We start from the raw sequence: 15,598 nt of genomic DNA on the forward strand, positions 1-15,598 counted from the left end.
AAACTTCAGGTGGTGCAGGAATTTAACCCATGCTGTTGGCAGCACTATACATTGCATAACAGCTGTCCAGCCAACTGAGGTGAAATTGACCCCACACCACAATTAAACAACTAACAAATGGGCAGAGGCTCCACAAATGTTTCCATTCTCAACGCTGGGGAAGCCCTGCACGAGTGCAAATGCCAAGCTGAGGCATTTACAACAATCTTAACTGAAATTTTTCAAGCAGCTGATCCATCTCAGCCTTCTCCAAAGGTACACTGCATCACAGATGCCAGTCATGATCAGCCAGTTCAATTCACTCCGTGTGATGTCACGAAGGGGCTGAGCCAGTCGTCCCAACAACATTCCAGCAATGTCACTGAAGATGTGTCTCACAACTAAGCTCATTCCGAGCCAACATATTCCAGGATAGTCACAACATCACAATCGATCCAGCAATCCGGAAACTTGTCTAGGTTATGTCCTGGCCACAAAAAGCAGATTCTAACCAACATGGCCAATTACCACCTAAGGCTACTCTATCAACAGTAAAGTGACTGAACATGTCATCAACAGTTCACAACAGCTATCAAGCAGCACTTACTCAAGAATAAATAACACTGATGCTCAGTTTGGTTCTGCCAGGGCTAATCAACTTCTGACCACATTACAGCTTGCTCCAAGCACACAAAAGAGTGTTGAACTAGAGAGAAAAAGTGTTGATGATTGCCCTTGATATCAAGGCAACAACTGACCTAGTATGGTATCAAGATATCCGAGCAGAACTGGAGTCAATGGGAATCGGGTGGAAACTATCCACTGGTTAGAATCATAATGAGCACAAAGGAAGGTGACTGTGGTCGCTGGCGGTCAATCACCTCAGCCACAGTACATCACCACAGGAGTTCCTAAGAGTAGTACCATTAGCCCAACAATCTTCAGTTGTTTTCATTCCACCATTCGGTCAAAGGTAGGGATATTTCCTGAGGATTGTAAAATATTCAGCACCATTCTCAACCCCTCAGAAACTCAAGCAGTCCATGTCCAAATCAAGCATGATCTGGACAACATTCAGGTTTGGGCTGTTAAGTAGCAGCTAACATTAACAGCACACAAATACAAGGCAATTTCCAACAAGAGAAAATCCAACAATTGGCTTTTGACAATTAATGGTTTTACAGTTACTGAAATCCCCCTCTATCATCATTCTTTTGGTGGTGGTGATGTGGATGTTGGGGTGGTGGGTGGAATGGTGGGTGGAGGTTTAAACAAATAACACCTCTCCATCATATACAAGGCTCAATTCAGGCATGCACAGGAATACTCTCTGCTTGCATGGATGAATGCAACTCCCAACAACACAAGGAGCTGGATGCCATTCAGCATAAATTGGCACCACATCTAACACCTTCAACATTCACTCTCTCCACCACCCTGACATGATGTGGCAGCAGTGTGCACCATGTACAAGATTCACCACAGCAACTCACCAAGACTCCTTGTCAGTGCCTTCCAAACCCATGACTTCTACCTCCTAGAAGGTTAAGAGGAGCAGTTACATGGGAACGTTACCACCTGCAAGTTCCCCTCCAATTCACACCCTGCCCTGATATCAATCACTGTCCCTTCATTGTCACTGGGTCAAAACATGGAACTCTCAAGCAGTATTCTAGGTGTACCTACACACATTGAGTACATTCATTTGGGAAGGCTGTTCACCATCACCTTCTTAAGGGTAATAAATGCTGGCCTACCCAGGGACGCCAACATGTTTATAAATGAGTTTTCAAAAAGCCTGATCCTAACTCTATCTAAGATCTATACATAATCACTTTCTGCTGATTTGTCGCCAAATTGAGTCACTACACTCAACAGGAAGTACATCATTACCCTTTAAAGGCAGTAATTTATCCATTAGGAAGCTTTTATTTAGCATCAATAATACGTATATTAAGGACCATTGTTGTACCTTTTTGATCTGCATTCATTAGGTCAAAATCACAAGAACACCAGACCTTAAAAGGACCAACAATTTGCATGAGAAGAGGGTACTAATCAATTGGCCCCAATTGAACAAGGCATTACCATGGAAAATGCACCCAAGGATGGCAGACCCCAAGCTCTTATTAATTTGAAAAATGCATAGTACATGGACATGTTCTGTTTGCAAAGTACAAAATCCTGCGAGTAATTTTTAGCATGAGTAAATGAGCCACACAGATTGACTGATAACATTAAATTAGTTGTCAGCATAATTCTTAGTACAAGCGTAGAGCAAATGTTGTCTAATCATGGAATCACATCCAACGCGTGACACTATGCTCAAATTCTTGCAAGCACAGGCTGGTTTAGCACCGTTGTTACTCTGATGCTTGATCACGAAGGCATGCGTTGTTTCATATGATCCACAAGGGGGCACAATTTTAGGGGTTGAAGATTCAGGAAGGAAATGAGAAAAAAATGTTTTCAATCACGAGGGTGGTGGAATCTGGAATGCATTGCCTGAGAAGGTAGAAGAGGCCAGAAACCTTACAACATTTAAAAAAATATTTCGATGAGCACTTGAAATAGCACAATGTTCAAGGATATGGGACAAGTGCAGAAAATAGGGATTAGCGCATCTTCAGTGGTAGTTATTGTTGGTGCAGACTTGATAGAGTTATACAGCAGAAAAGGCCCTTTGGCCTATGACCAGTCACCAGGATGTATGGCCTACATACCTGGCATCACACTGGCAATGCAATTCATCTCTCTCATTACTCGTGTGTGGTAGGCAGAATATCTTTTTGCATAACAGCATTCCATTAGCAGAGAATGCCACTCATACTGCAATTGCATAGCAGCAATATGTAAACAGCTAGCTTCACATGTAGCTCGTATTTTTTTTGAGACACCTCATCTTTATAAGCTGAGGTAGACTGGGCACTTCTCAGGACTATAACAGGCAGCTTTAGACCCATCCATGAGTTTGTGGCCAGCAAGCAATGATCAATCGGCATAGTCGTTATTCTGCAAGATAGTTTTGATGTGGCCTATTTCAGCATCAAGCCTGCCCAATAATCAAGAGCTCAGGTTTGACTTAAAAGGCCAATCTTAAGAGTGTGGAACTGTAGAAATACCAAAACATATATTGATCAGTCAAAATTGGCATGCTTTAAAAACAACTGTGGATTTCTCAACCAGCACATCGAGGAAAATGCACTATTTTAACTGCTCCATTTCAAAGCTAAATTTGAGGCAAGGATATTCAATCATGTCAGAAGTCCTTACACGTAGCTGTCGATTTGAGATAGCAATTTATCATTTATATGTTGAAAATATGCAAGGGATAAGAGGTAAGGGGCTATTCCCTCAAAGGAACAGTTCTCGTGGAAACTAAAGATGTAAGCGAAAGCAGTCCTAGAGGGGATCCCATGGCAACACCACCTATTTGCGTAAATGTTAGTAAAACTCTGCAAATTGCTATGTTCATAATTGCTATATTTCACTCAACGAAAAGATTCAAACATTGGCTGTGTGTCTAGATCACAAAGATATTGTGACGTGGCACAAAAATCTATAAAGCTTCCTTCAGCAGTACATAAGTGAACAGAGTAGCTGCATTGCTATCAACATGCAGGTTCTGTATGTTCTTCTTGAAAATGAAGGAATCCTTCACTGTAAAAGTAGAAAATATTAACTTGAAATGAAAGTCTGCCAGTCTCAAAGATTGCCAATAAATCAACATTCTCTTATGCAGGATAAACTGTTGTTCCCTTGAGATTTAGTATTGAGATTCTATCCTGATGAATGCAAGATGAAAAGCTTCAACAGCATGTTCAATGACCCTGCCATGGGAGCAGAACCTGTATTTTGGCCTTTGTGAACCTTGTGCAATTACCTGATACCTTTAAGTCTGAAGCAGAAAGAGGAAATCACCATAAGAATTAGGAACAAGAGTAGGCTGTTTGGCACCTGAACCTGCTCTGTTATTCAATATGATCATGGCTGATCTGACATTCCTCATGTCCACTTTACTGCCCTTTTCCAATTACCTTTGATTACCCTACTGATCAAGAATCTATCTCAGTGTTAAATATACACAAGAACTCTGTCCACACATCTCTCTGTGGCAAGAAGTTCAAAAGACTCGCAACCCTCAAGAGAAACCCTCTCGGTCTTAAATTGGCACCCCTTTATTCTGAGGCTATGCCCTCTGGTCCTAGACTCTCCCACGAGGGAAACATCTTCTCAGCTTTTACCCTGTGAAGTCCCTTAAGAATCCTATACATTTCAATAAGATCACCTCTCATTTTTCTAAACACCACTGAGTAAATACCAACTTTTTAAATTTTTGCTTATAAGGCAATCCTTCCATAAGCAGGGATTTTCTTAGTGAACCTTCTCCGAACATTGTCCAATAAACTGAGATATTCCCTTAAATAAGGGGATCAAAACTGCTCGTTGTGTAAATGTGGTCTCATCACCTGTGTCCAGTTGCAGCAAGATTTCCCTATTCTTATACTCCAAACCCCCCTGAAATAAGGACCAACAATCCATTAGCCTTCCTGATTACTTGCTGCACACCTGAGTACTAGCTTTGTGTTTCATGCACAAGTTACTCCCAAATCCATTTATGTCGAAGCTGTCTGAAGTTTCTCTCCATTTAAGTAATATCATGTTCTTCTGTTCTCTCTTCCAAAATAAACAATTTCGCATTTTCCCACATCATACTCCACTTGCCAACATTTTGCCCACTAAACGTAAAATATCTCTGTAAACCATTTGCATCCTCCCACAACCTGACTTTTCATGTATTTTAGTGTTGTCTGCAAGTGTGGCTTCAGTATATTCACATCTTTCCTCTAAGTCATTAATATATATTGTAAACAGATTCCTTCCCAGCATTGATTACTTTGGCAACCCATAACCAGCAGGGTTCCAACCTGAAGAAGGACCCCTTATCTCCACTCACTGTTTGATGCCAATTAGCCAATTCTCTATCCACATCAATATTACTAGCTCCAACACAATGGATCACATGATGACCTTTTGTGAGGTACCTTGTTGAATGCCCTCTGGAAGTTCGAATATAACAGACCTACTGGTTCCTCTCTAGCCACTCTGATTGAGACATCCTCGATAAACTCTAATAGTCAGACTGGACTTACTTTTCATGAAGCCATGCTGACGCTACCTGATTAGTGAATGATTTTCTAAATGTTCTATTACTTCCTTAATAATTGATTTCAATAGGTTTCCAAAAACAAGATTTTAGGCTAATTTGCTTAGTTACCCATTTTTGGCCTTCCTGTCTTTGAGTAGAGATGTCATATTAGCAGTTTTCCGATCCTCTATTACTTCTCCAGGATCCAAAGATGTTTTTAAAATTACAACCAATGCATCCACTCTAGCTACCTCTTTTAGGATCCTAGGATGCAAGCCATGGACTTTTCTTTCTTTAGCCTCATTAGTCTGTTTAATACGGATTCTTTAATGCTAGTGACGGCACTTAGTTCGTCCCTCATATTCTTTAGTTACATCTATGAGAGAAAGCCAAACAGATGGGAGTGTTTAAACATCTCTATGTTCCTTTGCTACTAGTCAAACATTGACGAGACTCCAGTGGGAAGACTACACACATCATTTCATCAATGCACAAAGACTTTGCATTCGAAAGAATTTCTGATCAGAGCCTGAGATTCACATAAATACGCATATTTCATTAACAGGAGATAGCGTGGCTCAGATAGTCATGCAGCCCCACTCCATAAGTTGAGCACAAAATTCAGAGTATCATTTCACTGCTGCACTGCAGGAGGTAGGTTCATTCTGAAAGACATTAAAGTGAAGCCCCACCTGCATGATCAAAAATTCCATGGCACCAATTGAAGAGCGACAGGGAGGTTTTCTTTGTGGCTTTAACGAATAATCATTTCTCAAACATCACCAAAACAGGTTAACCGGTCACTTAAGTCATTGCAATTTGCCAGACCCTGCTGTGTAAGCAGGGTGCTGATCTTGCATACACAATAACGATCACCTTCATAAAGCTTGCAAAATGATTTGAGGTATCTTAAGGAACTTATGAGCCATGTTATACATGGAATTCTTTTTCTTTCTATACTGTTTCAGCTTACAAACAATTTCTTGCAATCACACAGAAACAGTGGTTTGAACGCGGTAGCTCTGTATTTTACATTGGACTGCAATGAACACTGCAGATGTGCGCTATGTTGCAAATTATGAAGAGATTCACTCTCCAACAGATAGGCAGCTACTTCTTCTATAGATACAAAGCAGACCAAATGTATTCAAAACAAATGTAGAGAGAAATAGCATTACCTTCAGATGGAGAAAGCTTGGGATGCACTGGCAGTGGCAACGAAGAGCTCAAACTAGATGGTGTTGGTGGCCCATACCGTGACTGAACGCTGGGCAACTGTGATACAGAGTCATATTTCTTCTCATTGATGCTGGATTTGACAATATGATCCAAGTTTGTTTGTGCACTCCTGTAAACAATTTTATAATTCTTAGTAAAGCATATTTCTACATTCAGTTCTTGGTAACTGCAAGCAGAAACAATTAAAAAAAACAAGGGTGTAAACATCACAAACACACTAATTCCCAAATCTAGCAAAATGGTGCACTTAGCCCATTCATGATCGCAGTACACATCCCAATTCCTCTGGTATAGCCAACTTACTTAATGGGACATTTGAGAAGTACAAAAGCTAAACAGAAACATTACAAAATTATAACTTCTAACACAATATCAGCCCATATCTTTTCTGAAGTGATTCAACTTCATATTGGTGAGGATGTCACAGTGTACTTGGGAAAATGATGCAATCTAGATGCACATTAAAATTTATTTCTTGAAGTGCAATGTTGTGAATCAATCGCATGAAATCAGTCTTTTGGTAAATTGTGTTAATTTGAAACAGACAACTGCTAGCTTATACAGACGGAATAAACAACTTTGAATTAGCTTGTTGCTGATTTGGAATGGCAATATATTTCCATGTCAGGATGGTGAATGGCTTGGAGAGGAATTTGCAAGTGGTGGTATTCCCATGTACTTGCTAGTATCCTTCTAGATGGAAGTAGTCATGGTTTTGGAAGCTGTCTGAGGATCTTTAGTGAATTTCTGAAGCGCATCTTACAGATAGTACACAATGTTGCTACTTAGTGTTGGTGGTGGAGGGAGTGGATGCTTGTGGATGCAGTGCTGCTTTGTCCTGGATGGTGTCACGTTTCTTTAGTGTTGTTGGAACTGCACTCATCTGGGCAAGTGGAAAATATTCCATGACACTCTTGCTTTGGGGAGGCAATGGCCTAATGATTATCACTGGACTATTAATTCAGAGACATCCGTAACGTTCTTGGGACCAGGGTTCAAATCTTGCCATGGCAGATAGAATTAAGAGTCTAATGATGACCATGAAGCCATTGTCAATTGCCGTAACTACCCATGTGTTCCACAAATGCCCTTTAAAGGTGGGAAACTGCCAACCTTACCTGGTCTGGCCTACATGTGACTCCAGACCACAGCGATGTGGTTGACTCTGAACTGCCCTCTAAACAATTAGGGATAGGCAATAAATGCTGGCCTAATCAGTGATGCCCTCATCTCAGGAATGAAGAAAACAAAATTGTGCCTTGTAGCCGGTGGACAGGCTTTGGGGAGTCAGGTGGTGAGTTACTCGCTGCAGTATTCCTAGCCTCTGATCTGCTCTGGTAGCCAGTGTGTTTACGTGGTGAGTCCAGTTGAGTGTCTGGTCAATGGTAACCGCTAGGATGTTGATAATGGGAAATTCAGTGATGGTAACACCATTGATTGTCAAGGGGCAGTGGTTAAGATTGTCTCTTATTGATATGCTCATAGCACGGCATTTGTGTAGTGCAAATGTTATATGCCACTTGTCAGGCCAAGTCTGGATATTGCCCAGATCTTGTTGCATTTGAACATGGACTGCTTCAGTATTTGAAGAGTTGCAACTGGTGCTGAATATTGTGCAATCATTGGTGAACATCCCCACTTCTGATCTTATGACGGAGATAAAGTCACTGATTAGTGCATAAAATATTTATATGCTGCTGTGCCCTTACAATTACAATGGTGAAGGGCATGAACTTCATGAACCAAATCAAAATCTGCTAAGCAGTGCACAACAGTGGTGAGGACTGCTCTATCCACAAGCACTCTTTAGAAGAACACAGACTTAAGCTCCATCCCCCAGAATACAGAATCTATTGTAAACCCACTCGTCAGAAAACAATCCACTGTCAGCCCCCTGCCAAGAGCATAATGTTCAATATAAGCACATCCCTCACCAGAGCGGTGAATCAGTATGCTACGTCAAATGTCACAAAGACAGATAAGAATGTAAGTTGTGCAGAAGACAAAAGTAGGCTACAAAGGGATGTGGATAGGTTCAAGGAGTAAGCAAAGATCTGGCAAATAGACTACAAAGTGGGAAAATGTGAGATTTTCCATTTTGGTAGGAAGAATAAAAAAATTATCTAAATGATAAGAGATTGCAGAGCTCTGAGATGCAGAGGTATTTAGGTGTTCAAAGGTATGAATAACAAAAGGCTGGCGTGCAAATATAGTTAATTAGGAAAGGCAACTGAATGGAATTCAGCACAAGGGAAACTGAATGCAAAAGAAGCAAAGTTATACTTCAGTCATACAGGGCACAGGCGAGACAGCAGCTGAAGTACTACACACGGTATTGGTCATTTTATTTAAGGTAGCGGGGTGGAAATGTTCTGAAGGCACTTCAATGAAAGTTTACTAGATTAATATCTGGAATTTGGGTCAGGGTGGTTATCTTATGAGGAAAGATTAGATAAGCTCGACTTCCAACTGCTGGAATTCAGAAGATTAAGAGGCTTGATTGAAGTGAAAAAGATTGGAGGGGTCCTGGCACAGTACACGTGGAGAGGACGTTTCATCTTATGGAAGAAGCTACAACTAAGGGCCACTGTTTAAATATCAGGAGTGCCCATTTAAAACAGAGATGAGGAAATTTGTTTTTCCTCAGTGAGCTGAGGGTATCTTTGCAACTCTCTTCTTGAAAAGGTAGTGGTAAGAATTATTGAATATTGAAGGAGATAGACTTTTGTTAAGTAAGGAGTAGAAAGAGGTAAGTTAAGTCAGGCATTTGAGGTTACAATCAGATCTTACTGAAGGACAAAGGGGCTGAATGACCTACTTCTAATCATATGTTTTTGTGTATAAGATTCCAGATGCTGATGACATCAATATATACAAGGTGATTGATCAAACATGACCTGCTTGAATGGCAGAGAAGACTTGAGGGGCCAAATGGTTAACTGTCTCCTATGCATACACAGCTGAAACAACCTGAAAAGTAAACCACTGAATGTAAGAGAAATACAGTATGAATTCAAAATAGATAGCACTCACCTGTGTCCCTCATTTGCTGCGTTCCCATTCCTGGTGTACCCCTCCGCCTATCCACCCCTTCCCTCACCATCCCATTCACTTCCCTTCTCTTCCTCCCACGCATCCTTTCCTCCACCCATCCTACACCATCCTTCTTCCTTCCGTTTCTCCACCACATAGCCTGCCCTTTCTCTACCTGGTCATCTCATCTTCCATACTCCTGACCCTTCCTCTGCAGTCTTGACACTTCCTCTACCCATCCCATTCTGCTCCACCTCACTTCTTTCTTCTACCCCTGCACCCCTCCCCTTCTTCCTGCCTCACTCCACCCATGGGGATGAAACCTCCCCCAGAGCAGCTACACTGACAATTAGATAGCACAGGTAGGAGCTTAACCGCTTTGTACCTTAGAATCAGTCACACAGAACTATGCAAGTACTTAATCTGTAATCTTACTCTCATGATGGCAAAAACATTCTCAACTGCATCAGAAAAAAAAGACCCAAAAAAGGCCTGGCAAAAATTTAAACCTCTTCTTGTCAACCAACCTGGGTAAATATCCAGTGTAGTTGGACTGAAGTACAGGTTCTGATGATTTCACAGATTCAGGATGGCTGCTGGCTGGAGGCTGAGTTGCTGGCTTTTGTTCCAAGTTTCTGCGGCCAAAATAAGACAACTGCTTCCTATAATCTTCCTCATCTTCATCTGCGCTATAATGATTTATTCGTGAAGTATCTTCTGCAAGTTTCACCTGAGTTTCAGGACCTCTGCAAGTAAAGAAATTCAGCTACTTTGTGATTACATTACAGCTTTAACAGGACAATAAAGTTAGCCAATCACACGGAAAAGATTCTTTTCTATTTATAGCAAGTCTTTCTAAACTAAATTTCATCTGTCACTGGAAAAAAAGCCTACATTCTTTTGAAGTTCTATATTATCTGCCTCTCAGTTCACAATACAGGTAAAGTCTGCATTATGCACAAATTCTTGGCATTTTACTCAACTGTGTTTCAGGAACAGCAGGGATCTCAATACCTGCTCCTGGAGAAATGTACCATAAACTATCTACTACTCAAAACAGAATCAATTAACTAAATTATTTCCTGTCATTCGGTTAATTTCATATTGCTAATGTCCCTTTTATTCCACGATTTCTACGTTTGTTGGCAAAAATCAGTTGTGTGGCACTGTATTACGTACCTTCCGAAAATCCAAATACACTGCATCAACAGCATTGCCCTCATCAATCCTTTATTATCTCATCAAAAATCTCCAACCTAGGTAAACATTATGCACCCTCAAAAAGTGCGTGCTGGTTTGCCTTAAGGTAACATGCTGTTGTCCAAATGTGTCCTGTATTAATTTTATTCTGAGTTATTGTTTCTAGAAGATTCTTCATTATCAAGGTTTAAACTGACTAGCTTATTGAGATTATCTTTACACCTCTTTTTCAGCAAAGGTGTAACATTTGCAATTGTCCACTTTGGCACCACCCAAGTACAAATATATGCCTCTTGGAGCAGTTGGACATGAATCCAGGCCTCTTGGTTCAGACGTAGAAATCCAGCACTGTGCCACATGCCCACTACCCAAGTGTAAAGACAACCAAAAAAATTATGACCAGTGGCTCTGCCATTTACAGTCTCCTTTCCCTCAGCATCCATAAATGTATTGCATATAATCCAGGTGCCTTATTAACATTTAAGTACAGACAAAATCAGAATCGTAACAGTGCAGAAGGAGGCCGCTTGGCTAATGCATCTGCAATAGCTCTTCAATGAGCAGTGACTTGGTGTTCTTCCCTATACTCTTGCACATTGCCCTCTTGAATATCTCAAATAACTGCCTTCACCACACTTTCAGGCTATGCATTTCAGATTCAAATTTCATTTGTGTGAAAATGTTCTTTTCATCTCATCTACATTTGCAAATCACTTTACATCAGTGTCCTTTCATTCTTTTCTTTTTTAAAAAGGTTGAATAGTTTCTCCCTATCTACTCAATCCATTCCTTTTATGATTTTGAAAACTTCTCTCAGATCTCTTCTTAGCCTTGTCTTCCTAAGAAGAACAGTTCCATTCTCTCCAATCTACATTTGTAATTGTACTCTCTCGTTCTTGGAACCATTTTTGTGACTTTTTTCAGCACTCTCCAATGTGTTCACAAACTTTCCTTTAGTGTGGTGCCCAGAACTATACACAATGCCTCAGCTGTAATATTACAAATGCCAATTATCTCAATTTTAACCTTTTCAAGTGACTGAATTACCTCCTCTTGCACCATGATCTAAGTGTCATCAATTTTCCTTCATAGAGCCATAAGCAGAAAATTCATTCAATACTTCAGCCTTGCATCCCAATCTCCAAGTACAAATAGTCATAGTCAGAGTCATACAGCACGGAACCAGACCCTTTGGTCCTACCAGTCCATGCCAAACATAATCCCAAACTAAACTAGTCCCACCAGCCTGCTCCTGGCCCATATCCCTCCAAACCTTTCCTATTTGTTCCAGGTACAGTTAAGACACCTGGCAGGAGATACGTTGCAGCTGTTGCAGTTGGTGCTGGTGGGCACATTAGTGATCTATAGTAAATCACATTTATAGAAAGAGTTTCCAGCTTGGAGAACATCAGTTTCAAGATGATAAGCTGGATTCTGAGCTTTGGACACTGCAGCAGCAGACAGAACGTGACCTGATACTTTGTTCCATTAGACTAGGTACTTCCAATTTCATTACAGTCAAGATGAGGATCTGAACACGTGAGATAGACATGGGGAAACCAAACTATAGCACTGGAGGAGCAAATTTCCACTTTGTTATGTGGCTGGTTAACTCTGTCACATGCCACTTCTGCGGCCTTCCTGAATGTTTTCCTGTGTTGCAGCTATACTACGTTGGTGCTTCATTTTAAGTGTGTCTGATGTTGCACCTGGCAAACTCCCTTACATCTGAATTGAACCAGGTTGATTCCCTGGCCTAAAAATAGAAAATCCTGAAGCAACTGAGTACGTCCTGAAGAATGTGTGGAGAGAGAAACATGGTTAACGCTTTGAGTCCGATATGACTCTTCTTCAGAACTGAATGGCTCCAAAGAATAGTAATTGGGCCCAAAAGTGTTAACATTATTTCTCTCTCCACAGATGCTGCCAGACCTACTGAGATTCTCCAGCATTTTCTGTTTTTTATTTCAGTTTTTCAGCATCTGCAGTATTTTGCTTTTATTTGATTCCCTGGCTTGAGGTTAATGGCAGAGTGACATATATGGTAGGTCATGAATTAATAGGTGATAGTCGAATATAATTCTGATACTGTTGACGGCCCACCGTACCTCATGGGTGTCTAATTTTGAGCTGCTAGATTTGTTCTGAGACTTCAGACAACATCCTTTTTGATCCCAAATCAGCCACACTCCTACTTTTACCAGTCTTTTACTAAAATCATCTTTGGGACTACCTTTTATGTTAGCTGCCAGTCTCTTTTCTTATTTTCTTTTCCCTTCCCTTATTTGCTTTTTTAAATCCCTTCTGAAAATTCAACTTGCAATCTGGGTCTTAGCTACGTTAGCCACCTGACATATGTCACAGGCACATTTTTTCTTCTTCATCCTAACCCCACCTCTCATCAACTAGTGAACTCAATCTGAATATCTTTCCCCTTCATGGCAACATACCTGTATAGGATACACTTCTGAGGCATCCCACTGTTCAGCTTTAAGTTTGCCTGCTAACCTTAGATCCAATTTATCTGGGTTAGATTCAAGCTTACCCCCATTGAAGTTGGCTTTTCTCCCACAATTAATTATTCTTATTCTGGATTTTACCTTGCCCTTTTCTGTAGTTAATCTAAGCCTTGATACATTGAGCAATGCTCTCTAAGTGTTTCCCTGCTGAGACATGGTCTGCCTGTTTTCTAAGGACCAGGTTAGCAGTGTCTCCTTTCTCATTGAATTGGAAACATTCTGGAGAAGATTTTCCTGAACCCAGCTAGGAGCCCCTTGCTCATCTCTGCCCTTCACACTACTGCTATCTCAGTCTATACTTGGATAAATGAAGTCTTGCTTCATAACCATTCTACAATCCTCGTATCCCTCTACAATATCCTTGCAAAGTTGTTCCTCTACATATTTCCCTTAGTTGGTAGTCTAAAACCACACCAAGCAAAGTCATTTTACCCGTTTTGTTTCTTCACTCTAGCCAGATAATGGCAAGACAAATCCGGGTACTTCAATCAACATCGTAACAAAAATTATCTGGTCACTATAACACAGCTGATTATGGGAACTTACTGCATGCAAATTGGCTGTTGTGTTTCCAACATTACAACAATTTCAAAAATAATTAATTGTCTGTACACATATAAATGCAAGTCCTTCAAGTCTTTTTCTTTGATCAAGATGCAACAAGGTTCTTTCAAAAACCAGAGGTTAAATATAATAGCTGCACCTGTATAAATGTGAAGGTTTCTCCTGTTCTGGTGCTGAATGAATAACGGTCTTGTTAGTGTTGACCGGAACTAACGCAGGCTTAGGAGCTACTTCAGGTGGCTGTAATAAGAAAACACACAATTTGGAATTGAGCATTTTTGGAATCAAATTCTACACATCTGTTTAAAACTATGCCCAAGTCAAGTCAGATCCAAAGGTCTTTTTAAAAAGAACCTTCTAAATGAGAGATATTTCAGAAGCTGCTAATAATCAACTGTTCCATGAGGAAATGGAGGATTTCTGCTAAGTTTGGATTGGCTGATGTTTTCTTTGGAACAGTAGTAGTTAAGGAGGTTAGCCAAGGTGTATAATGAAAATGTTTGTTGCTTTCTGCAATGTGTACAGTCAGGCAACATTCTGTGAAAATGGAAAACATTTAAGGAACAGAGGGTTTTAAGTGTCTGCTACGTTTGCCTGTTCCAAAACCCAAGTCGCTTTCAACTCTGCTTAGCACTGGGGATAGGGTCTGTTGCGACGGTTTCAATTGGTGACTCAGAACAATTAGGATGACACTGAGGAGTGGTTTCAGGATCATACTCCGTAAGAGAAGATGAAATGGAAGCAAATTCTATGTTACTTGGCTGCAATTCGCAGTGCTGCTGAAGACAACTGAACTACATAAGCTCTGTATAGTTGGGGTTCAGACAAGTCCTAATGCAGCTGAATGACTGTGTGGTGAGGGCTCAGAAGCATTAGGATATGTGAAGGGCTCAAAATAAGCTGGTGCATAATTAGTTCAGTACAGTCGAGAGTGGGGGTTGAGAGTCCACAAGCAATATTTGACATGTGCAACTGAGCTCAAATAACATCCAGAGGCAGTACTATCTTTGTGAAACTCACTGTGAGAAGTTGGAGAGTTGGGCTGATATGAAGATTCCAATAATTCAGGGGAACACAGTTCCAGGAAAGGAAGTTGAGCAATCACAACATAAGCTATTGTTGAGGATATGTCAAAATCTGCAAGGCAGGGCATTAGAAGTAAAGAAACAACTGCCTTGGAGATTATGTGATATATTCTGAGGGGTGTTTGGCCTTTGTTTGTTGTCCATACTTGCCTCACTAATTTTGGGATGTTACAATACAAGTCATATCTAAATCTGCACATCCAAATCTCTTTTTTCAATAATCTTTACACATTTACTCGACTAGATTTTATTTGTAGTAAGCTAGTTATCTTTTGTTGATGGAAGAAATCTGCTGAATTGGCCATGACATCCTGGCTAAATTTAAAATTTATGACCAGTAGCGGATTGAGACCAGAAAGAAGCTGGCATACTCCAACCTCAGATGTACTAGCAGCCTAAAGAAATGGTAGAAAGGATCCATTTCCATTAGCAGAGATGACAATAAACCAGGGAGCATAGATGTAAAGCAATTGGTGGGAGGATTAGATGGAAGTTGAGAAAGAATTGTCACTCAGAAGGTGGTGGAAATCTGCAATTTACTACATGAAAAGGATGATAGAAGCATCTAACATACTTGAAAAATAAACAATATGTGTATTTGAGATACTGTAACCTACAAATCAAGGCCTGGAAGACAGAAAAGCATATGCAGTCTAATCCTGTCAATGCAGACATGACGGACAGGTGGTCTCATTCGGAGAAAGATTTTACCACAAAGTGCAATAGCATTGCATGTTGCCCAGAGAATTGCAGAATTACATGATTATACAACAATTCAAGCTAAATAGAAGAAAAAAAAGAATGAAATAAGGGTCATGATCATATCCAAC

At 40.5% G+C, this 15,598-nt stretch overlaps 2 protein-coding genes across 8 annotated transcripts in view; both read right to left on the minus strand.

Annotated features, from left to right (window-relative positions):
• fam189a1 (family with sequence similarity 189 member A1) overlaps positions 1-15,598 on the minus strand; it is a 335,517-nt gene that overhangs the window by 68,517 nt on the left and 251,402 nt on the right. The window lies entirely within an intron of this gene.
• The window catches only part of tjp1a (tight junction protein 1a), a 150,247-nt gene that overhangs the window by 9,818 nt on the left and 124,831 nt on the right, over positions 1-15,598 (minus strand). For all 7 annotated transcript variants that reach the window (XM_048617234.1, XM_048617233.1, XM_048617232.1 and 4 more), the window contains 3 exons: positions 13,823-13,923; positions 9,928-10,146; positions 6,307-6,476 (listed from right to left, as the gene is read on the minus strand). In XM_048617234.1, the coding sequence (XP_048473191.1) occupies positions 6,307-6,476; positions 9,928-10,146; positions 13,823-13,923 (490 nt within the window). The remainder of the gene's footprint in view (positions 1-6,306; positions 6,477-9,927; positions 10,147-13,822; positions 13,924-15,598) is intronic.

This window comes from Rhincodon typus, chromosome 36 (genome assembly GCF_021869965.1).
Source record: "Rhincodon typus isolate 14 chromosome 36, sRhiTyp1.1, whole genome shotgun sequence".
NCBI lineage: Eukaryota > Metazoa > Chordata > Chondrichthyes > Orectolobiformes > Rhincodontidae > Rhincodon > Rhincodon typus.